Raw genomic sequence first — 25,014 nt, 5'->3', positions numbered from 1 at the left:
AAGTGATAGTTGAAACAAGGTTTTTTAAGTTGCATAATTTTCTGAAATATTGTGTCAACATTTGTCAATTGTGTAAAAATTAAAGATATCATTGAACTGATAATCTTGGTTATAAGACTATTAGAGGTAAGCTATTTCTGGCTAACTGATAAGTTATGGGAAATTTAAAACTTTTTATTATTCTTAAAATAACAGAAATATTGTATATCAAATCATATCATTGACTTTATCATCATTTTAGAAGTATGTCTATAGAAAATATTATGGGCTTAATGTGTCATAAAACCACTCTTTAGAATCCAGCAGATAAATCAGAAAATTCTGCCCTTGCATAGGTTTGTCTGCATTTAATTCTCCTGTACTTGTGTAAGGATTTATTTGTACACAAATGGACAACTTACATAATAGGAAATTTTTGAAAATATGTACCATATGGGTAATTGCTATTTTCATTGACTTCCTAGGACTGTAATTTATGTAACAATCATTTGAGTCAATATTTATTGATGGCTGATGTATTTGTCTAACATAGAAATCAGATTGACATCTTTATTGTTACTTAAAGAGATTTTGATAGGGTCAGCAGAGGTGTTCCAAATTATTCATTTAATAAAGAATTATAAACACCTAGTTTGTGCTAAGCACCATCCTGCACTGGTCATACAGAGATGAAAGTCCCTACCTCAAAGAGTTAAAAATCTACTAGAAAGGCAATAAGAATATGTGATATAATACAGACTTGAGCACAAGGTGCTTTGAGAATATAATGGCAAGCACCATTTTAGGAGTCTTACCAGCCTCATGATTTCCCTTGTATATAACTATATCAGTCAGGGTTCAATCAGAGAAGCAGAACTATGAGGATACGAGTTTATATAATAAGGGAATTGGCTTTATGCTGTCATGGAGCTGGATAAGCAGTCTCTAAGGCTGGTATCTTTGTTTCTGATGCAGGAGCTTCAAGTCCGTGGAGCAGGCAGTTAGGAAGGGAAGATGGATGTGAAGTGGGAGAGGCTAGGAATGAGTGGAAATCTCACAGGCACAGACTGAAACCCTTGTCAGTTTTTATTACTCTGACCCTAATGGTATGACCGTCCTACATAACCCCAGCCGCTTCATCACACACACCTAGTCAAAAGGTTAGAGAAGCTGAAGGACGATCCAGGGAAACGTGGGGAAGTTGCAGGCCCGTCTACTACTGGTGAGCCAACAGATCAGCAACAACATGTATGAGAGACAAAATAGTTGCTGCTTCACATCTGCCCTCTAAGATGACTCAAGAATCCCTTGTGGCTTATTCTAACCAGAACATCCAGGGACGAGTTTACTGGAAGATGTAGTTCAGCTTAACCAAGTTGACACATTATGAACCACCACGATAACTATCCTATTGATAAATGTTAACCTGAATGAGTAATACTTAAAGCAAAAATTCTAGCCCCAAGAAATCAGTGAAAGCATCTAGTAAAATATGGAGAGAGCAGAAAGGTGACTCACGGGTAAGAAGAGAAACAACGTCTGAGCTGGCATTTGAAAGAAGAAGTTAGCCAGAAGAGTGTCTGGGGGTTAGAGTCCAGGAAGACGGAGCAGCCTTTATGATTGTAGAGAATCCAATGTAGGAGTGTAACATTTAAAACTCTCACAAATGAAGAGTGAAACAGAAATAGTAGGGAGTTATATTAGCCCTAAATGCTGGGCTTGGAGGTTGGATTTTGTTCTGAGGACAGGGAAGCCACTAAAAGGTTTTAAGCAGAGGAAGATGGCTAGATTTTTGTTTCAGAAAAATCACTAGCAACACTAGAGGACGGTTTGGAGAGAGGCAAAGCTAGTTAGGCTGTTGCATCATTCTAGCTAAAAGACGTTGAAGACCTTAACTAAAGGCTATGGCAGTGAGGATAAAAAGGAAGGAATTGATGAGAAAGACTAAAGGAAACGTTAGTAGGACTTGAGACTTGAGAAGATGGGAGAAGGGAAGAATCAAGTTGAGTCACAGGTTTCTTGCTTGAGTGAGAAGAAAAAGGGAGGTGCTCTTCACTGTGATTTGGAATACAGGAGGAACCATATCTTGGGAAAGAGAATAAGGCTAAGTATAGAGCCGTGAAGGAACATCAGTGTTTGAAGAATGACAGAGAAAGAGGATTCTACAAAAGAGGGAATGGCCAGTCATTAGAGGAAAAGCAGGAGAGTAGAGTCATAAAATCAAGAGAGGAGAGTTGCAAGTAGGAAGAGCCAATTTTTCAGGGACATTAAGAGGACTGAAAGTGCTCATTAGAGTTAATAGCTTGAAGGCCTTTGGTGGCCCTTCTTAGAGTAGTTTTGGTTGAATGGCAGGGACAGAAGATAGATTACAGTGGTGGTAAAGGATTGAAAGGTGGTGAGGAAATAGACCTATGTAGAATAATTTCCAGAACACTGCTCACCCCAGTAGATATGACATGGTAACTAGAGGGAGCCAAAGGCTGGCTCAGGGGAATATTGTTTTAAGGTGAAAGAGGCTTGAAAAAACAATAACTGTGAAGAAAACACCAATAGAAGGAAGAAGAGGGTGAAAAGATAACAGAGAAGGATGATAGATGTAGTAAAATCCTTAAGTGAGAGAATGAGATTCAGATGACAAGTGGAGGAATTAGCCTCCAACAGAAGGGAAACTTATTCCATTGAAACTAGAAAGGTAAGGATGGACCTTGAAAGAATGAAGTTTTTCAATGGGGGAACAGGAAGCTCATTCAACAATCATTTATAAAAAGCCCACTGTGTGTCAGGCATGGCTCAAAACTAGGGTTCGTAAGACATGGTATCTGTCTACAGAGCTTACAGTCTAAACGTTGGACGGTATGTGTTCCTAATGTTAAAACTGTGGGGTGATAGGGGCACATATAATAAGTGAACTGAATAGTATAGGAGATCATAAAAGGTCTTCTGAAACAATTATGTTTAAATTGTTTTCTGAAGGATAGAGAGATGATAAAACAGGGAACAGCTTATGCAAACACCATGAGATGAGAAAGAGGATGGCACCTTGAAAAACAACTAGAACATAGAAAGGGAAGTGGAGAGTAGCAGAAGATAATGCTGGGGAAGTATATCGTCCAGATATGAACGTTTATGGCCTTTCTGTCCATATTAAAGAACTTTGTTTCTTAAAAGAATGAGAAGCCATTAAAAAGATTTTAAGCACAGGAAAATATAATGTATTAAAACAGCGGTCAGCAAACTCTTCCTCTAAAGGGCCAGATAATAATAGTTTAGACCTTGCAGTCCACATACAGTCTCTGTCGCTTATTCATCTTTATGTTTTGTTGTGTTTTCTTACAACTCTGACTCCTAGAAGACAACAGGAGACAGTAAGAGTGGGTGGGTGGGTGGCAAGAGCAGTCAAGAAGCTATCAGAGTAGGGTAGATGCGAGCTGATGGTGGCTTGAGAGAGAATAGTGATAATGAGAAAGGGAAGTGGACTTGACATAGATTTTAGAGCTTGAATTGACAAGACTTGCTTACTAGATAGGAGGAGAGTGGAGTGTGAGACGGAGAGAAGCGTGTGAATTGTCTCCTAGGTTTCTGGCTTGTGGTGGTACTGTTAATTGAAGTAGAGAATAGATGAGAAGAAGCAAATTTCAAGGGAGAAGGTACTGCATTCAGTTTTACTATTGAATATGAGTATTGAATATCATTGAATATGAATATTATTGAGTATGAATTCAATATTGAATATTGACTATTATTGAATATGAGTGAATTAGATGGCCGTATGGTGACATGGAAATGAGCTTAAGCTCTGGTAAAAGTTATGGTTACAAACATAAATTAAGGTATCAGTTTATAGATAGTAAATTAGGTCTGGGGAATGGATGCAATAACCTAGGACATAGTATAGATTGAGAAGAGGAGGCTGTCTCAGATTAGGCGGAGATCAAGCAGGCGAAGGAGACTGATGAGGAAGGCTCAGAGAGGTGGGAGGAAGACAAGGAGCGTGGTGCCCCAGCAAAGGAAGAAAGTCTGAGTTGGAAACATGCTAAGAGGTCAAATAAGATAAGAGCCAAGTCGTGCCCATTTGACTCAACAACAGAAAGGTCATCGCTGCTCTTAGTGGGAGCATTTGGTTCAGAAGTATGGCTATAAAGAGGAGTAGAAAAATAAAGACAATGATCAAGGTGGATATGTGAGGTAAAGGGGAAGAGTTTGGGGGACTTTTGTATGTTTTTATTTTTGAATGGCAGTGGCTTGAACATGTTTAAATGCTTTGGAAAAGAAAAGCAGAAAGGGAGAAGTTGATATGAGAGAGTGAGAGGATAATTGATAGAGTAAGATTCCTGAGAAGGCAGGAGATGGTAAGATCCAGAGCACGGATAGAAGTAAAGGCCTTCTGTGGGAGGGGGGATGCTAACTTGTATGTCTACACCCCTACTTGCATGTCTTAAAGGCATCTCAAACTTAAGTCCAAAACAGATCTCTTCATCTCCAGCCCCAGCTTGCTCTTCCCTTAGTCTTCTCCATCTCAGGTAATGACACCACCATTCACCCAAATTGCTCAAGCCACAACCTAGGAGTCAACCGTAGTCCCTTTAGCTTCTGCACAATGCAACAGCAAGTCCTGTTGCCTCCACTCTCAAAACTTATCACAAATCTGTCCACTTCTACCACTGCCTAATCCAAGCTGCCATGTTTCACTTGGACTACTACAATTATCTGTTGTCATTCTTGCACCCCTTTTAACAATTCTGTGCAGCCAAAGTGAGCTTTATAAAATCTAAGTCGTGGGGCTGGCCCGGTGGCATAGTGGTTAAGTTCGCGCACTCCACTTCGGCAGCCTGGGGTTCACAGGTTCGGATCCTGGGTGCAGACCTACGCACTGCTCATCAAGCCATGCTGTGGCAGGCGTCCCATGTATAAAGTGAGGAAGATGGGCAGAGACGTTAGCCCAGGGCCAATCTTTCTCAGCAAAAAGAGGAGGATAGGCAACAGATGTTAGCTCAGGGCTAATCTTCCTCACCGAAAAAAAAAAAATCTAAATCGAATCACATCACTCCCCTGAATAAAACTTTCTAACGCCCCATCACACTTAGAATAGAATCTAATCCTTACCGTAGTTTACACGATACTGTATGGTCTGGTCCTCAGCAACCTCCTCTGACCTCATCTACCACTCTCCCTGTTCATTCTGCTTTGGCCACATTTTTCTTGCTGTTCCTCAAACAGCTAAACTTTCCCAGCTCAGAGGCTTTGCACAAGGTTAGAGCTTCCCAAACAGGTTGCTGCGAATGGCATGTATGCCATGAGATACTACTCTCTTCAATCCGTGGGGCAGCCAGGCTAGACAGGAGGCTGTCAGCCCTCAGGCCAGTCACTTCCGGCTGCGAACAGCTTCATCTGAGGCTCCTTATAAGGCCACCTGATCCGAGCAGAGACTGACAGCATGCCCCACAGTCCCCAGAACCAGGGAGCCGGATGAGTGACTCCTGCCCTCACCGCAACAACTGCAACGTGCTGTGAGTAGCCAAGACAATGCTCTGCCACCTGGACATTACTGTAGCAGCCAGGTGTAGAGTGCATGCTGCTCCTGTTGGACAAGGGGCCTGTGGATGTGCTGGACAAGTTTGTTTGCTGTGCCCAAGGAGCGTGGTGTCACAACCCAAAGTGAAGCCAGTCAGGAGTGAGAAGGAGGTGCTAAGTTGAGCAGGTCCCAGAGGCAAAACTCCAGACTACAGCCCCAAATCTCTCCCTTCAAATATCAAAAATTTATATCTCTCTGGTGAGTGTGATTTAGTACTTACACACTGGCTGCGTGGTGATTGGTTGTGCAATCTGCAAATTAGAGTATCACAATTATTTTTTAAATACATAATAAGGAAAAGCGCAATTGAATTTGAAGTATTTTTTTTATTAGCAAAAGAAATGGGTTACACTTGTCAATGAAAAAGGAAATGTTAGACTATTTATTTTTGTTATAAATTTTATAATGACCATAAAAATAATTTCTTGTCAATGATAAATAATAATCTGAAGATCATTCCAATCAAGTGGTCAATCACCCTAGTTCAATGGTTATTCTTAGCATCACTCATGGAAGGATAACCAGGTATGTTTCCTGATGTGATAAAATATGAAGTAGACAATATCACCTATGATGTAATCTAGCCAAAAATATTTAACTTGAGTCTATCAAGATTTAAGATGTAAATTCTAGTTTCCAGGAAATGCAAGTGATAGAGGAATGAGATAAATGACACCAGAGGAAGTAATTAAATTAGGGATTATGTTTTCCATTTATTAGGCCTTAAGTGTTTTTAATTAGAATTTTTTAATCTTCTCTGTTAAGATCCTGTACCTCTTTTGTAAGATTTATTCTAAAAACTTTGTATTAATTAGTATTATAAAATGTACCTAGCTTAAAATTAAATTTTCTGTTTGCTGTTGGAGTGAGAAATAAAATTAAGATTCAGATTCTTGTAACTTTCTTGTTGGGGTTAAAATGAAATTTTGATGCAAAATCTTGTAACATTTGCTTTCAGTAATTATAGACTAGGTAGTTTGGACCAACTCTCCAACTGAAGAAATTTTTGACATGTGGGTGAAATTTAAAACATATCTTAAGAATATTAAAGCACCAAGAGATAATGAGAAATCATCAGGCCAAGAACTGAGAGACAGAGGGAAATTCAAAGAGGTGTGTTTAGCACTCAGGACCACCTTTGCCCTGGGAGCATTTGCCAATCTGAAAGAGATGACTAAGAGACTAAGCTTGGTTTTCAGTGGCTTCACGGAGCTAGAGGAACAAAAGATGGAGTCCAGGACCTGTTGAGGATGGAGACCCTAGTAAACCATCACCACTGCCTACCACCACCACCACACACATAGTCAGCTACACTCTAGGAAGAAAGGTGAAGACAGAAATAACCAGCCCTCACATGGATTACATCATGCTGTGAGCAGATGACCCAGTAAAAACTCAGGCTCTGAACTTGGATCAAGGTGATCCCGGATTGCTGGTGCCCCCAGGTGCCTGGCAAAAGCAGTAAAAGAAACCTTGTTTGGAGGAAGACAATATGATCCTAGTCTTGCATTCGCTGTTCAAATGATTTTTCAAACCCAATTACACAACACAGAAAAAGGTAATCAGATAATTAGGAGCTAAGATACTATGAGTAAGAACTAGATGAAAGAACAGAAATAGACCATAAACTAATTATGCTTATTGTGTTAAAGGAGATAAAAGTCAAGCTTGAAAATGTTGACAGGGAACCAGAAGCTCTTTTAAAAGAAACAACCAATTTGAAAAATATAAATTCTAGAACTGAAAAAATACTAGAAATTAACTCAATTGGCCAGTTTTAATAGCAGATTAGACAAAGATGAAAGGAGCAATCATGAACTGGAAACAACTTAAAAAAGTATATGCAGAATAAAGAAGAGAAAAAAGATGAAAAACGCAAACGGGAGAGTAGGACATCGAAGATATAATAAGGTGTAAATATTGACTGGGAGTCCAAGAGAAAATGAGGCAGGGGCGATTTCTAAAGAGCTTATGGCCAGAAGACAGTGAAACGAAATGGTCAAAGTGTGTGGGGAAAATACCTGAAGAGAACTCTGTAAAAGCAAAAATATCTTAAGAATGAAAGAGAAAGATTTTGAGAGAACGGAAAATGAGTTAGCAACAAGCACTCATTAAAAGACATTCTTAAAAGTTCTTGTCTTAAGACAAGGAAAATGATCCCACAGAAAATGCCAGAAAAAGAGGAAAAAATAAAGAACTACATAGCTGTTAAATATGTGAGTAAATCTAAATGAACATTTTAAGTGTAAATATAAAATCTCGGGAGATTAAAATATTTATATGTAGAAATAGACAAATTCATAATCACATCCGTAACTAAAAAGTCAGTAAGCAGTAAGGATACAGAATTTGAACAACGCAACCAACTTGACCTCATGGAGAGATATAGAACAGTGCTCCCAATAACTGCAGGATACACGTTCTTCTCAAGCACATGTGAAATAATTTACAAAAATTGACCACATAATATACATAATGCATGCCTCAACAGATTTAAAAGATTGAAATCGTGCAGAATACTTTTGCTGATTACAGAGCTATTAGGGTTAAAAGTTAATAACGAAAAGACAGTTAAACATATGTACATATATTTTGCAATTGAGAAAAAACAGAGGTCAGCAAACTACGACCCATGAGCTGAATCTGGCCTGCTGCCTGTTTTTGTGCAGCCTACAAGCTAAGCATGATTTTTACATTTTAAATGGTTGAAAAAAATTGAAAGAACAATGTTTCGTGACACGTAAAATTTGTGTGTTTCAAATTTCATTGTCCACGAGGAAAGCTGTAATGGAACACATCTACACTTCTTCAATTACACGTTGTCTGTGGCTGCTTTCTCACTGCATCTGCAGAGCTAAGCAGCTACATCCGAGATCACGTGGTCCACAAGCCTAAAACCTCTACTATCCGGCTCTCTACAGAAAATGTTTACCGACACTGGCCTGCAGTATTTAATTCTTATGTTTTAGAGGTGCTTCAAAAGAACGTGTACAGGGCTGGCCCCGTGGCTCAGTGGTTAAGTAAGCGCGCTCTGCTGCTGGCGGCCCGGGTTCAGATCCCGGGCGCGCACCGACGCACCGCTTCTCTGGCCATGCTGAGGCCACGTCCCACGTACAGCAACTAGAAGGATGTGCAGCTATGACATGCAACTATCTACTGGGGCTTTGGGGGAAGAAAAATAAATAAATAAAATTACAAAAGAACGTGTACACACCAGATAATGTATGCAGGGTTTTCTATACGTTAATTAGATTAATCTTACTGTATTACACAAATCTATATATCTATAATATTTTGTCTAATTTACTGATTACTAAGGAAGGTATGCTAAAATCTCATAATTTGGTAGTAGATCTCTTAAGTTTTCTTTGTAGTCCTGTCGATTTTGCTTTATAAACTTGTAGCTTCGGTAACTAGATGCAAACAAGTTTAGAACTGTTAAATCTTCCTGGCGAATTAAAGTTTTTATCAATATGTAATGATGATTTTTTTTGTTTACTAATGGTTTTTACATGAATGTACTTTGCCTGATATGAATGTAGCAGTTATCTTGTGGTTAACATTTTCCTGGTGTAACTTTTTCCACCCTTTTTCTTTCAACCTTTTTGTCTCTTTAAGAGATTTTTTTTTACTCAATCTGGCAATCTTTGACTTAATCAGAGAATGTAGTCCATTTTCATTTATTGTAATTAGAAATTACTGTTATATTCGGATTCACTCCCACTAACATATTTCATACTTGCTGTTTTTGCTACCCATTCTGTTTCTTTTTTCTTTCATTCTTTTAGGTTGACTATTTTATTCTAATTTCAAAGATTTATTTCCTCTTCTAGTTTGAGTTACATATTTTCTCTCTATTCTTATAATGGTTACTCTACAAGTTTTAATATGCCTCTTAAGCTCTCTTTCATGTTTTTATCTCCTTGTCTCTCTATTATAGTTCTAATCCACTAATTCCCTCTTCAGATGTTTCTAGCTTAGTGTTTATCCCAACCATTGTGTTTCTAATTTCAATTATTATAGTTTTAATTTCTTTACATTCTATTTATTCTTTTTCAAATCTGCCTGGCTATTTTGTTGCTTTCTTATTCCTTCATTACATTTCAGTATCCACTTGATTTACTTAAAAATATTAAACATTCTTATTTTACATTCTGGATCTGCTTATTTCTATACCTACAGTCTTTCCAGGTCTTTGTTTCTGGCCTTTGCGGTTTGTTACGTCTGCTGTCTCTCTCATGATGGCTTACTTACCCTTTATGTTTTTGTGATTTTCTGTTGTTAGTTCATTTTTATTGGAACTTTGTAGAAGTCGTTGACACCTGGTAGAGGGTGCATTCTTCCACAGATAACTTGCATTTTCTTCAGTCAGAGTCCTGGGGCATTACCAAACTAGAACCAATTTAAATTAAAACCAGTTTAAACTTGGTATTTTTGAGGTTACCCGAGAGAGTGTGAAGTCTGGCCCCAAACCTCCTAAAGCTGGGTTTGTGGTTAGGAATCCTCAAGGAAAAGTTGTTTTGTTTTGTTTTTCTCTTTGTCCACCTTTACCCAGAGCCAAGATTGGGAAAAGCAAGTGTGACAGGCAGGATTCTACAATGTCCCACAGCATCCATCCCCTGGTGTTATTCCCAGTATAATCTCCTCCCCTGAGCACAGGTGGAATCTGGGACTTGCATCTAATCAATAGAACATCACAAAGGTGATGGGTTGCCACTCCCTTGATTAGGTTACTTTATATGGCAAAGGTGATGAGCTGTCACTCCCATCACTGCTTTACATTGTATGAGACATTGTATAAGTTTGTCTTGAGGAAGCAAACTGCCATGTTGTGATCTTCCTATGGACAGGGCCACATGGCAGGGAGCTGCAGGCAGCTTCTAGGACCTGAGGACAGACTCCAGCTGACAGCCAGTAAGAAGCTGGGACCCTCAGCCACACAGCCAAAAGGGAATGAATATGTCCAATAAATAGAAGGAGTTTGGAAGGGAGTCTTCCCTAGTCAAGCGTCTGATGAAACCAAGGCCCCAGCCAATACCTGAACTGCAGCCTGGTGAGACCCTGAAGCAGAGAACCCTGTTAAGCTGTGCCCAAGCCTCTAACCCATAGAAACCATGAAATAATAAATGGTACTGTTTCAAGCCTCAACATTTTTGATAATTTGTTATGCTGTAACAGAAAACTGATACAGCAAGGATCCCTACCATTTCCATCTGTGGCCTGGTTTTTTCCCTAGTTCACCCACTGTGGGTCCCCTTTCAGGAGTTCCCATCCAAATTCCCACCTTTGTGCAAGCTTTAGACTTGGTTTCCTGACCTCATACAAGGCCTTTAGACCCAGGCTCCAGATCCCCCAAAATTGGTGGCTATTCCCAGAGCAAACACCAGCTCCAGGTCTCACTCAACTCTCTTCCTTTCTGACCTTTGAGGATTTCTAACATCTAGGTCCACCAAGCATTTTCAAATGATGGTGTTTAAAATGTTTTATCCAGCATGTGTTGGTGTTCTTTAATAACAAGATCTCTTTAAAGATCTAATCTACTGTGTGTCTTGGGATTTCCATTCATTCTTCAACCCACTGAAGTCTTATTTCCCACCACTGCTACCACACATCCAAGCTGCTTTATCAAAAGAGATTATGGTCTCATTTCTAAATCCAATCAACTCTTTCCAGTCCTCATCTTACTTGACCTCTCTCAGCAGCATCTGGCACTGCTGGGCACAGCCTTTCCTTCCTTCCTTTCCTCCCGGGCTTCTAATAGCATATGTTTGCTATTACTGCTGTAAATATTTCCTCTCAATTTCCTTAGCTGACTCAACTTTTTCTGCCTCCCTCTTAAATATTGGTGTCCCTCTGAGTTCTATCCTAGGAATTTTTATTCTCATTCTACAGACTGTACCTGGACTATCTTATCTATTCCAATGGCTCCTACTGTCACGTGTCTGCTGATGACTTCCTAAACTATTTCTCAGATTGTATTTGGCAGGATAGGTTAGGTTAAACGAGATAAGAAACTATTTCAGGGCTGGCCCCTTGGCTTAGTGGTTAAGTGCGCACGCTCTGCTACTGGCGGTCCAGGTTCGGATCCCGGGCGCGCACCGACGCACCGCTTCTCTGGCCATGCTGAGGCCGCATCCCACATACAGCAACTAGAAGGATGTGCAGCTATGACATACAACTATCTACTGGGGCTTTGGGAGAAAAAATAAATAAATAAAATCTTTAAAAAAAAAAAAAAAAAGAAACTATTCCAAAATCTCAGCAGTGTAACATGGAAAAGTTTATTTCTTGCTCATCCAGAATCCCCTGCAGGTCCGGGTGACCCTCCAGAGCACCTGTCCTCCATATGATGACTCAACGATCCAGCTTTAAAACTTTCAACCTCACTTTCTCATCACAAAATCTCCGTACCACCTTGCAGGGGAAGGGGTCAGAAGAGGTCTTGATTCAACAGTTAAATGCTTCAACTAACAGGGACATATAGCACTTTGATTCATAGTCCAGTGGCCAGAGATTGTCACATGGCACTACCCAACCACCAGTAAGGCTCTGCACCAGAAGGAGAGGACTGGTTGAGAACTAGTACTGTCTACTACACAATCTCGATCTCTTTCATGAACCCCAGACCTGTGCATCCAACTGCCCTCTTGACCTTTCTAACTGAATGTTCCACAGGCACCCTAAACTCAATGTGTCCAAAAGTAAACTCATTATTTATGCCCAATATTACACCCCCTTCTTCTATATTCTCACTATTAATCAATGATACAATGCAGAAACCTGGGCCTTATCCTGAGCTCCCCTCTCTCCTTTACCTTCCTCTCACAACTAACAGACAACCAGATCCATCACCTATCAGTCCTACCTCCTCTTCCCCATGGCCTTGCCTCTGATCAGATCATCTCTGTTTCTCACTTGCAACTCTCCAATACTAAAGGACTCCCAACTGCTGGCTTCTCCCACACTGTTGCCTAAACCCAAATGTGATCGTGTGACTTCCCGTCAGCAGTCTCTCCACTGCCTCTAAGGTCAAGTCTGTTTAGAGTCCTCCATCGTCTGGTCTTGCCCTTCCTCCCCAGCCTTTCCTCTTCCGTTCCCCATCTGCCCCCATCCATTCCCTATAGCACCAGCGATGGTGAAATATAACAAACATGACAAAGCATGCCTTTGCTCATGTGGTCCCTCTCCCTAGAATACACTTCCTTCCTCTGTCTGCCTAGAAAATGTGATTCATCTTTCAAGACGCAACTCAAACATCATCTCTATGATGCTTTTGTTGACACCCACTCTCCCTCCTTATTGTGGAGCCTCAGTTCTTTCTCTTTTGGGTCCCACTCCATCCTGTACAGATGTCTAACACAGCATCTACAACATTTCACTATGCTTATTTACTCCAGAACTTAGCAGTGTGTTTGGGTCACAGCAGGTGCTCAATAAATGTCTGACTAATTAATTAATCCTCACTCTAAGTCTTGAACTACTGCTGTTTCCTTCTCTGGCTCGACTTCCTCCTTTGCCGTTTGGTGATATTTTTTATCACAGTCTTTGACTTTTTATCCTCCCTTGTTTTTGATCCCACTCTCCTAATCATCTCTCAAATTCATTGACATCTCTTCATTTCTCTGCTGCTACCACCCTAGTCCAAGTTACTATTATCCCTCAACGGGATCACTGCAATAATCCCTCAACCAGTCTTTTCATATCTGTTCTGGTTGCCTTCCAATTTGTTCTCTCTCCCCCAGTTTTAGTGATGGTTTCAGAATGCAAGTGTGATCACGTCACCCTTGTTTAGATACCTTTAGTGTAGATAAACCCACTTCTCTTTTAATAAAGACAAAGCTCTGAGGGAACTGGCCCCTTCCTGCCTCTTCAACTTCATCCCCACCCTGCTCCATATTCCCCCAACACTCCAGCGTCACCTTACACACTTCTTTGCTCTTTTGGCTATTGTCACACTGGCCTTTTTGGGGGGACTTCCTACCCTCCTTTCTGGCACAGAGCTTTTGAATTTTAATATTCTGTTCTCCCTGATCATTCCCCCTCTCTAGGCCTGATGGAACTCCAGCTCACGCTTCAGATTTTGCCTCATCTTCCTCCAGGAAGCCTTCCTGGTTCCCCTTATCATAGGCACACAGTAGGGGCTCTGCTCCTTCCCAGCACATATAATTGCTATGATTTACCATTTCCCTGTGTGGTAACGGCCTCTTTTACTAGTCTGAAGGTCCCATGAAGGTAGGAAAAGGCCACGTTTTGCTCACCATTGTGTCCTCAGAACTTAGAATAGTACTTGGCACATAGTAAATATTCAATAAATGATTTTTGGAGTGAATGAAAACTGAATTCTCTCAGCCACCGAGACTCAAAACCTGGAAGTAATCATTGACTCATCCTGCATTTCATTCGCTGTATCCAGGTCCAAGTCTTGTAACTTCCAGTCTTATTACACCTTTGGGTTCCTCCCCATTCCTGCTGCTCACACTCTTATTCAATACCTAAACTACTGTCAGACTCCCCTGGCTTGTTTCCCTGTCTCTTTCTCTACCCACAGTTTATCTTATATGATGTGGTATAATCTTCTGAAAGGCCATGTTTATCAGATTACATCCCAGTTCAAAAACCTTCAGTGGTTCCTTATTAATACTTAAAATATATATGTTGCTTGGCTTTAAAGACTTCCACAATCTGGCTCAAGTCTCTGTAACTATTTTCTACTTCCCACCCCTTACAAATGTCTCACTCTTGAACCATGCTGATATCCCAGAAATATGACACTTGAACCCCAGCAGCCAGTCCTGGGCCTGGGGCACTCCTCACGCAGTCCCTTTCTTCCCCCTCCCTCCAAACCCCACCCATGCTCCCGGTCTACCTGCACGAAGCCTTGCCTGATTTCACCAGCTCTGCCGGCTTTTCCCTTCTTCCAGGCCTGTGAGTTGCTCTGCCTGAAAGTGTCTTCCCCTCAGCTGGGCTCTCCGCCTCACCAGCTTTTTCCTGTCCTCTGGTTCTCAGTGTGTACGGCTGCTCCGTGAACAGGCCTTCCCCATTCATCCATTTTATCTAAACGCATTCTCCCATCATTTACTCTCTGGCATGGCGCTCTGCTTCTCTCCTTCATGGCCCATAACACAAGCCATGATTAATCTGTTGTTTTCTTGTTTGTCATTTTTTTTCTCAGCTAGACGGTAGGCTGCAGGAGGGCTGCCTTGCTGTCTGAAAAATCCACAGCACCTAGCCCACTGTATAGCCCATCTTGTTTATTTAATGAGTATGTTTACTAATATTATTTTATGGATAAAAGTTTATAAATAAATGATTTGCCTTCCCTTTGAAAGGATCTCCATACTTTTAACACACTTAAATTCTACACAACTGGCACCTAACTCTTAACACTGTTCGCTCTCCATTTTTCTTGATCAACCTCATCTCCATGGTTAGAATAAAGGAGACTATAAGACGCTTGACAACAATGAGAATGTCATACTGCTGTGACCCCCACAATATCTGGCATGGTGGTTAAATACTCATGAAATACTTAATTAGAAATAAACTTGTCGGGGCCGGCCTGGTGGTATAGCATTTAAGTGTGCTCCCTCCACTTTGGTGGCCTGGGGTTTGCAGGCTCTGATCCCAGGCGCGCACTGAGGCACCACTTGTCAAGCCACGCTGTGGTGGCATCCCATATAAAGTAGAAGAAGATGGGCACAGTTGTTAAACCAGGGCCAATCTTCCTCAGCAAAAAGAGGAGGATTGGCTTCGGATGTTAGCTCAAGGCTAATCTTCCTCACACACACACACACACACACACGCACAAAAAAAAAAGAAATAAACTTGTCTTATCCCACTGTGTTCTGGCATTCATATGCCAAAAGATACAAAAGAAGCTCTCTGCTTATGGGATTGGAAAATATATAGCGTTAGCCTCAAAGAGGAAGTATGCCCTCGAGTTTAGATAAAATCATTGCAACTTAGCTTGATGGTGGCGGTGGCAGCAATCATTTCGTCATTTCTGAAAAACAGGAGTCAGAACGGAAGCAAATTGAAAAGACAATGGCATCTTGTGACTGGATTTTTTCTTAAAAGGTAAATGCGTTTACCCCATGCTGTTAATCTGGATGAGATAATCATTCACCAAAGGAAAATGACTTCTTAATTTCTAGTGGTTTGTATCATTTTTTTCTTTTTAACTTTATTTGGTGGGGGAAGGGTTGTATTTGAATGGCTGCATTTAGTTGGTGGATTTTATAGAAAACAGTACAATTCTCCAGTGCTGGACAACATGTGAAAAAATATATATAGCACTGTTTCTATTTTGATTTATGCTACTGCCAAATGTTTGGAGTGTTGTTTTCAAAAGGAAATGTATTTCCTGCTTTTCTTGGCCTGGAGCTGTAAATAGCTATTGCCCTGTAGGGTTGTGTGATGGTTTTTTCTTTCAGGGTGGGGTGGCCTACCTTTTTTTTTAAGGTGGCTTTGGTAACATTTCTTTGGCATAGTTGTAAATTCAGAGCCACTGATGTGCAGGTTAAGATTTTTACAGAAACCTACAATCTTCTCCTCTTCCACTTCCCCAGTGGTAAGGCCTAGTAGAAGTTTCATATCTTAATATTTTAAAATTTAAATATTCAATTTCATATTTCAGTATTTTAAAAATACTATATACGTTTTTTATGGTACTCTACAAAAAGCGTTGTTGACTATTAAATTAGAAAATGAACAAGAAGTGCTAGAAAAATCGTTACTACTACTGACTCTGCTGTGGATAGTGGGCTTCCTATTCTCATGGCTCAGAATTCTCACCAGATTCCCCTGTCGGCACCTGTCTTATTATCCTGTATTATACGATCTAAAAAAATTTGGTTGACTGTAAGGCACTTGATAACATTGCTGCTGCTGTTGTAAGTGGTGCATGGCAATGAGGTGCCCTTCTCCCAACCCTCCCCCATGTCCGACTTGGAAATTGATTCAGTTTTGAGAACTGAACAATTAAACACATAAATAATTGATGGCATTTGTTGTCGAAATAAATTACCTTAAAATACAGCAGATATAGCAGCGCTGAAAGTTCTTATCGTGGGTTTACCTAAATATGAAGTAAAATTGTGGCCTCCTAAAATTGTTTTGTTTATTTTATTTTTATTTATTATTTTATTTTAGTTAAATAAAAGTGGAACCAATTTTTTATCAACAAGCAGGGAACTGGTTAAGCAAGCTGTAGTACATAGCTTATAACAGAAAGACCTATCACCACTAAAAATGCATATGGAAAGCTTTTAGTGGCATGGGAGAATGCTTATGATAAAAAACTTAAAAAAAAAGAAGATATGAAGAAATATCTTAACTAGCTTTTAAAAAATGCATGGCACACAAATACTGTATGATCTCATTTATATGTGGAATCTTTAAAAACCAAAGTCATAGTACAGAGAATAGATTAGTGGTTACCAGAGGCCGGGGGTGGGGGTGGGGGAAATGGTTAAAGGGGGTCAAAAGGTAGAAATTTCCAGTTGTAAGATAAATAAGTCCTGGTGATGTAATATATAGCATAGTGACTATAGTTAATAATACTGCATTGTGCATTTGAAAGTTGCTAAGAGAGTAGATCTTAAAAGTTCTCATCAGGAGAAAGAAAAAATTTGTAACTCTGTGAGGTGATGGATGTTAAACTTATTGTGGTAATCATTTTGCAATACATACATATATCACATCATTAATTTGTACACCTTAAACTAAATACAGTGTTGTATGTCATTGTATTAATATCTTGAATTAAAATTCATGGAAGTAGAACTAAAAGGAAATACACGAAAATATCAACAGTGGGTAGTGGGAGTTTGGGTGATTGTGCTTTTCTGCTTGTAAGTACTTTATACTTTTTGGTACAAATAAATAAATAAAAGATGGAAAAGATAGAAAGCTTAGCATAACAAATAGAACCATAGTTAGACAAGGATATTGGCAGACTCGAAAAGCAAAAATAAGAACAGAATAGACGTGTCTGATGGAGCCTAGAGGAAGGACCTTGTAGGGGGAAGAGGGAGAATCTCCCTCTGCCCTTTTTCTTAAGGTTCTTATGGCTGACCAAATAATTAACGAGACAGATTAGCAGGAGAAAATAATACCAAGTTTAATAATATGTATACATGGGAGAAAGCAGGGACACTGCGTTTTTCAACACAATAGCAGAAATTTTCGACTTAAATACCATTTTCAGCCAATGACAAAGGAGGATTTTGGGGGTGGGGGGAGTCAGTTACAGGAGATTACCACTAAAGCACAGTAAACAAGAGTAAGGTTTATTATGCAGCCCCAAGGCCTCACCTTCCACATTGATAAGTCACTAGAAATGAGCTCATCCCCCCTTTTCCCAATACAGAGAGGGAGATACCTTTACAAATGGAGATTTCCCTTATAAATGTAAATGATTGTCTGGCAACTCCTCGCAGGGTCATCCAGAGAATGTAGCCAGAGAGACAGAACTTCTGATAAGAGGGGCTTGTTGGTGCCTTTCCTATTGTAACATTTACCCTACGTTATCTTTACAGCCATCATGATAGATCTGTTCCAGGAAGGAGTTACTATGTCAAATTCTTTAGGCGGTTAGTGGGGGAGGTCAAATGTCCCTAGAGAAAACAACCAAGGTAAAGAGATAGATTTCAGGGTGGCCAAATCTTGATCTCCCACAACCTCCAAGGGCAAGTTTGTCCAAGTTTTCTCAACACCTCCAGGGAAGAGTGAGGCAGAGGCATCAGACCTAGAGGACACTCAATATTAAAATCATCCATTTATCTTCTCCCAAACTTACTTCCGTTCAATGCTCACCAAGCAAAATTCTTGTTTTAATTGGCTTTCTTATATGTTCTGATGATAGAATGCTACTCATTACACCAACATGTTCCATATGTCAGTCTAGTTTATACATCAGCTTCCTGTGAGTTGACTGGTGGGAGTTAGTTCTGGAGCAATCAGTCAATTCTTGGTGCCCTGATAAGATCAAATTTCCAGACCTGCAAAGCTGAGGACTGGCTGCTGAGCTTTGGTAACCACACCGTGTAAAGTGTATGACCACTGACCTCAATAGAACACCCACCCATGCCCTGCCTCTCTCTCATTGTTACTCTTCTATACCAAGATCACAACCGGCCCCCTCCACTGCCTCTCCTTCCAAGCTTTCTACGAGGTACCTTTTTTTATTCTCAGGGGAAGACAGCATGGGAAGAAGTCACTCCAAACCTGGTAAGTTCAGGACACAACCATTACCTGCCTCACGGCTGAGTTAAAATGAACCAGAAACTGGGCTGAAGGGCTGTAAGGGGACAACTCTTCTGAAGTTGGAAGAATCAGATTTTACCACGAACAGACTCCAACACCAAGAAGAGTGAAAAAGGGAAAACAGAGAGAACTGCCTGACCCTCCAAATTCCAGTAAACGGTGTGTCTGTGCTTGCTGTTAGACCAACTGGTTAGTTCTGGTACTCCAGTTCACTTCCCTTACTGCCCCGCCCTCATTTGTGGTGTGAGTCTGGGGAACATTCACTGCAGCTGCCTTTGGCTAGGCACTGTTGATAGCCGCCCTGTAACAATGAACAAATGAATAAACAAAACAAAAGGCAGCTATTTCCAAGGTCAGATTCCCAAGGACTCTAGGAAACGCTCATTCTGGGTTTCACTTGTGGTTCTCTGCTCCCTGGCCTTGAGATTCTCTGCTTAAGCCTGAGGGAACATATCTCCCTAGGGAACCTATTAAAATCTTTGAGGGAGAGATTTGAGATGTTTTGGGGACATAGGGGGCTACAGAAACACCAGGCTCTTCTTTCATTTGTGGAGCCAATTGTTTCTCAGGTTCCAGTTCTACTTTTCATGGTAAAGGACCCAGGATCTAAGAAACATGTTTTCTCCTTTTGCAGAATTGTAGCCCCAGCATTAATCTCCACTGGTTGCTTGGATAGGGTGGGCACCCGGGGACACTTAAGCTGGAAAGATTCACAAGACATGGCAGATACTCCAATCCTCTCTCTGTTCTCTCATAGACAAACTCCACTCCACGGCAGCCCCAACCACGACCTCTGCGCCTTGCCTCTCTGCCTACCCCAAGTGAGTGAGCATCCCCCACCCGTTTCATCTGGGACCACATGGCACTTGATTTTGTGGTGACAGCTTTGCCTTATGGACTTGGGGAGGGAGGCCTGGGGAGAAGGGACCAGAAAGAGTGGAAGAACTAAATCAGTTTTTTATCTTCAGACTGTAGTTCTTAACCTAGGGTCCCCTGAGCCTCAAGAGACTCATGAATCCTCCAAGTGTATGGATAAGCTGAGGGGCAGGGTGTGACTATGAACATTTTCTGAGGCGGGAGAGAGCCCACAGCTTTCATTGAGGCCTTAAGCAGAACTGGAACCTGAAAGTAAAAAGTTGAAAACCAGTGGGTAAGAGTGAAAATTAACAACCAGTGTGAGCGCTGTTTCCAGGGCTTACCTGCAAGCTGGAGAGGTTACACTTCCGTCTTTAGGAAAAGCCTTCAAAAAGCCCAGCAGGTCATCTACTCCTTTCTTTGCCAAAACAGCAAAGAACTTCATTTGGTCTTAGCCTTTTTTGCTGGGGTTCTACTGACATTGCTGCTGATGGCCCTAGTCTTCCTCATCATAAAGATCTACAGAAAATGTAAGTGGTCTCCAAGAGATGGGACAGCTCTTCTTTCTCTGCCAGTGAGAATAGAGTTAGCTTTGTGTGAATAACGAGAGGGAGGGGATAAAACCTGCATAGCCCACTCTGTCTGCAGACCAAAGACTTGAATCCCTCCACTTGTCTCCCTGCCCTCCTCACCCTCCACCGTTGCCACCTCCAACACCTTCTCCCCACCCTACCCCTTCACCCAAGATTCAAGGGAGAGGCTTCTGATTCCTCCAGGCCTCATTGGTGAGACTTGTCCCTTTTCATCCTGACACTTGTGGCAGGTCGCTCCAGTCCCCAGGCTCTGGATCCTCACTCAGATCCTCCAGCCAAGGTAAGATGACCATGCTGTTTCCAGGACACTAGAGCCTGCTGCCGTTGGCATTTCCCTCTATGCAATGCCTTATCGACTAGAATAGTGGTATTGCTTTATGCACACGAGCAAGTGATTTTTTTGAGGGTGCTTCTGATCTCTTTGGGTATTCTCTGACCAAATCTTTCAAGTTACTTCTAAAGAGGCACTTGCTTATGAAGAGACACATTCTTCCAAATGGAACTCACTCATTCCTCTGCCTTCCTCCTCCGCAGCTTCCGTCTGTCCCAGAGGAGACACTCACCTATGCCAGCATGACTTTAAAACAGTCGCAAGGAAAGAGAGATCGCTTGACTGCAAACCGTTCTGCACACTCAGACCCCGTTGTCTACGCTCGAATTAAAGTGACAAATACATCCTGCCTTTCCAGTGAGGCTTGAATTCAGTTCCTCTCACCTCGGCTCCATCTTCATACATCGCTTTCCCTTTTTACAAATTTTGGGCCACAATCTGGGAGAAACTGCTGATGGAGTTGTTTGGGTGTGATCTGGCAGTGTTAGCCAGCAGTTTTGAAGACAGAGGGTCAGTCTTTTTCCTGGCCAGAGAAAAGACTGCTGGCCCTCCCACTTGGACTGACAGCCTCTTAGCCCCATGAGGGCTGAGACTGCCCCCCTTGTCCCCTTCCAAAGTGTGTGGTACAGAGCTCAGGGCACAAAGAGTGCTCACTCAGTGTCATTGATCAACTTGAGAGGAGTCAACCAAATGAACACTCTAGCAAGAATTACAAATAAAAGGAAACCTTCTGCAATGTTGGCTCCTTCTTCATCATTTATTTCTCCGTGTTACCTCCAGAGGTCAGGGCCAAAAGTCCAGAGCTCATCTACAGCCAGAAAAGACTCACAGAGGTGATGGTACACTCAAGTTCAGGATTGATTGGGGCACAGGTCTCAACCTCTGCCTCTAACTAGCTACGTTCATTTGGGCAAGTTTGTTAAACTATTAAAGCTTTAATTCCTTCATCTTGAAAACAGAACTAATAAAAACTAACTCTTAGTGTGAGAATAAATAAGATATCATATATATAAGCACTCTGTACATCCTAGAGTCCCACACCAAAACAAGTCCCTATTGTGTAAAGCACTATTCAAATGTGGATGTCCATCTCCTTGCTATAGCTTAAGAGATATGCATAGCAACATTACATGGGAATCAAGATTAATCTAAATGTTAATCCCCACCCCCCCCAAATCCCAACAGATACTTCCATAGATGATCCCAGTAAAAATACCAATAAGATTATTTTTTACTCAGCAAGATTACTCTAAAATTCCTATGTAAACAATAAACAAAAAAGCAAATCCAGGAAAATTCATAAAAATAAATAAATAAATACATAAAAGTAATATGGGAAGGCTAGCCCTAGCCGCTAACTAAAAGTACTGTTTTATCAAGCATGACGAATTAAAATAATACGTTAACGATGTATGAATAAACAAATCAATGGGCTAGAATAAAAACTCCAGAAATAGACCAAAATACATAAGGAAATTTAGAGCATGATAAAGATGGCATATCAAATCATTTGGGGGAAAATGTTTTATTCAATAAATGGTTGAAATAAATGAAAACAAAATTGGATTCATATCTCACTCCTTATGTCAAAATAAACTCCAGATATGTCAAAAACTTAACTGTAAAAAAACCATGAAAGTACTAGAAGAAAATATGGGAGAATTTTAAATATAATCTCAGAGTGGAACATGCCTTTGAAAGTATGACACAAAACCAGAAACCAGAAAAGATTGATTAACTTGACTTAGGAAATACCGTGTTCAAAAGACAAATGACAAGCTTGGGAAATATTTGCAAGCATCTCATAGACAAAGGGCTAATTTTCTTAGTATATTAAGAGCTCTTATAAATCAATAGGGAAAAAATAAACAACTCAATAGGAAAAAAAAGGGACAAAGGATAAGGTTGGGTGATTCACAGAAAAGGAAATACAAATGGCTTTTAAGCACATGAAGAGATATTCAACTTCACTCATCGTAATAAAAATAGTAATTAGAACTCCAATTAGATAATATTTTCCATCAATAAGGTTAGCAAAATTCACAGTTTGCTAACAAACTGTTTGAGCAAGATTATGGGGAACCAAGACACACACGCACTACTGGTGGGAGAATAAGTGGATACAACTATCAATGGAAGGCAATTTGGCAATAACCAACCACGTTTTTAATTCTTTTTCTAAGAATTTATCCTGCTTAAACATGTGGAAAGTCACCTATGTAATTTTAATTACAGCATTCACTAAATTGGCTAAAGCTTATGCTCTAGGCAGCATTCTAAGTGCTTGGCATGAATTCACGGAATCCTCAGAAAACACTAGGAGGGTACAGTTATTCTCCTCATTTTAGGTACAGAAATGGAGGCCCATAGAGGTTAAATAACTTGCCCAGGTTCACACTGCTAGTAAGTAGTGGCACTGGGACTCTAACCCAGATAGGCTGGCTCCAGAACTGCACATTTACCCATTATGCTCGACTCTCTGAAGCAGTGAAAGATTGAGACAACCCTCCATGTCTATGGAGAAGGGATTGGCTGGTGGAGGACGATTTGGCCATTAAAAACAAGGAGGCAGCTCTTCATTTATGTTCTAAGAAAAAAAAGATCTCCAAGAGATATTGTTCAATGAAAAGTGCAAGCTGCTGAACAGAATTCTGCATATGCTCTATTCATGTACAACAGAGAACGTGTAGGCGCACCTATTTTTTTATATATTTAGTGTGTCTCTGAAAGAAACACCATTAACTGGTCTTAGTGATTGCCCCTGGGGAGGGGAACTTGGTAACTGAGGGACTGAGGGGCAGGGATGGAAGGAGGTATGCTTTCTCTTAAACATCTTTTTGTAACTTTTGAGGTTCTTCATTTTCCTTGTTGAGGATCTTCAGGGTGTCCAATACCTAGCGCTCCCATTCCCCACCTGAATTCTGAACCAACTGAGAAATAAGAATGAGGACTCAGCAGATAGAGAACAAAGTACGGTCTTTATTATAGACATAGTCGACACTGGAGATTAGAGAGTATATCGTAGCTGCAGAGAAGTGAGCTTCGGAGCACTGAACACCATGATTGATAGAACCACACCAAGGCAAGTCCCACCTCCCCACAACCAAACCAGTGGCTCAGCTGTTCCCAGGAGTTGTAGAAGAGATCATGTGCTCTTTGAAAGCTGCACCCGAAAGATTAAGAAAAGAAAAAGGAAAGGCAGAGTGGGTACGCCCGGTTCCTACCCCAGACTCACATATCAGACAGGTCACTCCACCTCCGCTGGGGCGTCACTGAGGAGTGTTACCCTGAGGGAGCTCAGTCCACAGGGGAGGAAGCAGGAGTGGGAGGGAAGCATCCTCCACAAATCTCTTTTAAAAATATATTAAATAATATTTTTAAAAATCAAGGTAAGGAAATTAAAGTTCAATGAATTGATGAAATAATTTACCCAATGTCTCCCAGCTAGTTAAGCGGCAGAACAAAATTTAAATCAAGTCCTCTGATTTCACATTCCTTGCATATGCCTCCACGCCAAGCTGCCCCAGAGCATGTATAGTGGCAGAGAAACTTGAGAGGTCAAGTCAGGTGACGTGCTCGAGAGAGCATGTTCATTCTGAGATAGAGCAGCTGCTCCTGACAGCTGGACTTGGAGGAGAAGACAGTGGAAGAGAGGTTTGATAAAGGAGTGGGCCCTCTTCGGGAGCCAACAGGTCTAGGAGAAAACCGGTTTAGGGAAATAGCCTTGTGAAGACGCCACAGCCCAGCAGAGTGGCTGGCCCCACGAGGGCAGCAGAGCCTCAGGACCGCTCCTCTCGTGCCCTGGCTGCCTGGGGGAAGCACCCACAGGGAGGCCTCTCCCTCTTTCAGCTGGTGGCAAACTGCGCTGACATGAAACAATTCTACCAACCCTGAAGCTAGAAGCCGCGTTACCTTTCCAGTTGAGAGCCAGTGCCTTATGAACAGCTGCAAGAGGAGTAAGCTTGTCCTGCGGCCATCCCCTTGTATGCGAAATATCAGGTTAATTACTCTTCCCTCTGTTTTCTTGAAGCTTCCCATTTTAAACAGCATAGCCCTGTGTTTACAAAGTCTTGTTTTTTGTCTCCCTGTCACGAAAACAGGTGCGCAACTAGCCTTGCTGGAGGAAGAAATGAGTAATTAAATAATTGACCATAGATTCAAAAGGTCTTCGCTAGGTAAGGGAAGAAAAAAGGCTCTTGAACCCCGGATCATGGAATCAAAACAAACCTGGAGGCCTCTCAGGGGAAATAGCTTTCCAGATAGGTAAGTGTAAGTCGTCCAAGCCATCTATAGATGTCTGCCTCCGTTACGGAAGATTGATGTCTGCCATCTTGCCTTGTGTAGTAGGAGGTCCTAACTGAGCCCAGACTGGACTGCTATTTGCAAAACCTGTGGGCTAATGGCTCCTTCATGTAAGT

At 41.1% G+C, this 25,014-nt stretch overlaps 1 protein-coding gene across 4 annotated transcripts; it reads left to right on the top strand.

Moving 5' to 3' along the window:
- The first annotated feature begins 15,390 nt into the window (after positions 1–15,390).
- On the top strand, positions 15,391–21,552 carry C2H1orf162 (chromosome 2 C1orf162 homolog). Of its 4 annotated transcripts, XM_087445613.1 has the most exons (6): positions 15,391–15,628; positions 18,746–18,781; positions 19,575–19,638; positions 20,105–20,202; positions 20,496–20,545; positions 20,800–21,552. In XM_087445613.1, the coding sequence occupies exons 2-6, from the start codon at positions 18,757–18,759 to the stop codon at positions 20,962–20,964; spliced, it is 402 nt and encodes a 133-aa protein (XP_087301739.1). In that variant the 5' UTR covers positions 15,391–15,628; positions 18,746–18,756; the 3' UTR covers positions 20,965–21,552. The 4 variants fall into 4 exon arrangements, with proteins under 4 accessions (XP_087301739.1, XP_087301727.1, XP_087301733.1 ...); XM_087445601.1 differs by lacking the exon at positions 15,391–15,628 and having other exon boundaries at positions 17,909–18,781; XM_087445607.1 differs by lacking the exons at positions 15,391–15,628; positions 20,105–20,202 and having other exon boundaries at positions 17,909–18,781.
- Positions 21,553–25,014: the final 3,462 nt, after the last annotated feature.

Source organism: Ceratotherium simum, chromosome 2 (assembly GCF_057802395.1).
Source record: "Ceratotherium simum simum isolate JZ-2026a chromosome 2, ASM5780239v1, whole genome shotgun sequence".
In the NCBI taxonomy this organism is placed as follows: Eukaryota; Metazoa; Chordata; class Mammalia; order Perissodactyla; family Rhinocerotidae; genus Ceratotherium; species Ceratotherium simum.
This window is presented reverse-complemented; position numbering and strand designations above follow the sequence as displayed.

Excerpts from the sequence above, each read along its gene's own strand:
- C2H1orf162 (XM_087445601.1), top strand. The coding sequence starts at position 18,607 with ATGACCACTGACCTCAATAGAACACCCACCCATGCCCTGCCTCTCTCT. Across the intron at positions 19,639-20,104 it reads TGCCTCTCTGCCTACCCCAA|CAAAGAACTTCATTTGGTCT; the intron begins GTGAGTGAGCAT and ends TTGCCAAAACAG. Across the intron at positions 20,546-20,799 it reads ACTCAGATCCTCCAGCCAAG|CTTCCGTCTGTCCCAGAGGA; the intron begins GTAAGATGACCA and ends CCTCCTCCGCAG.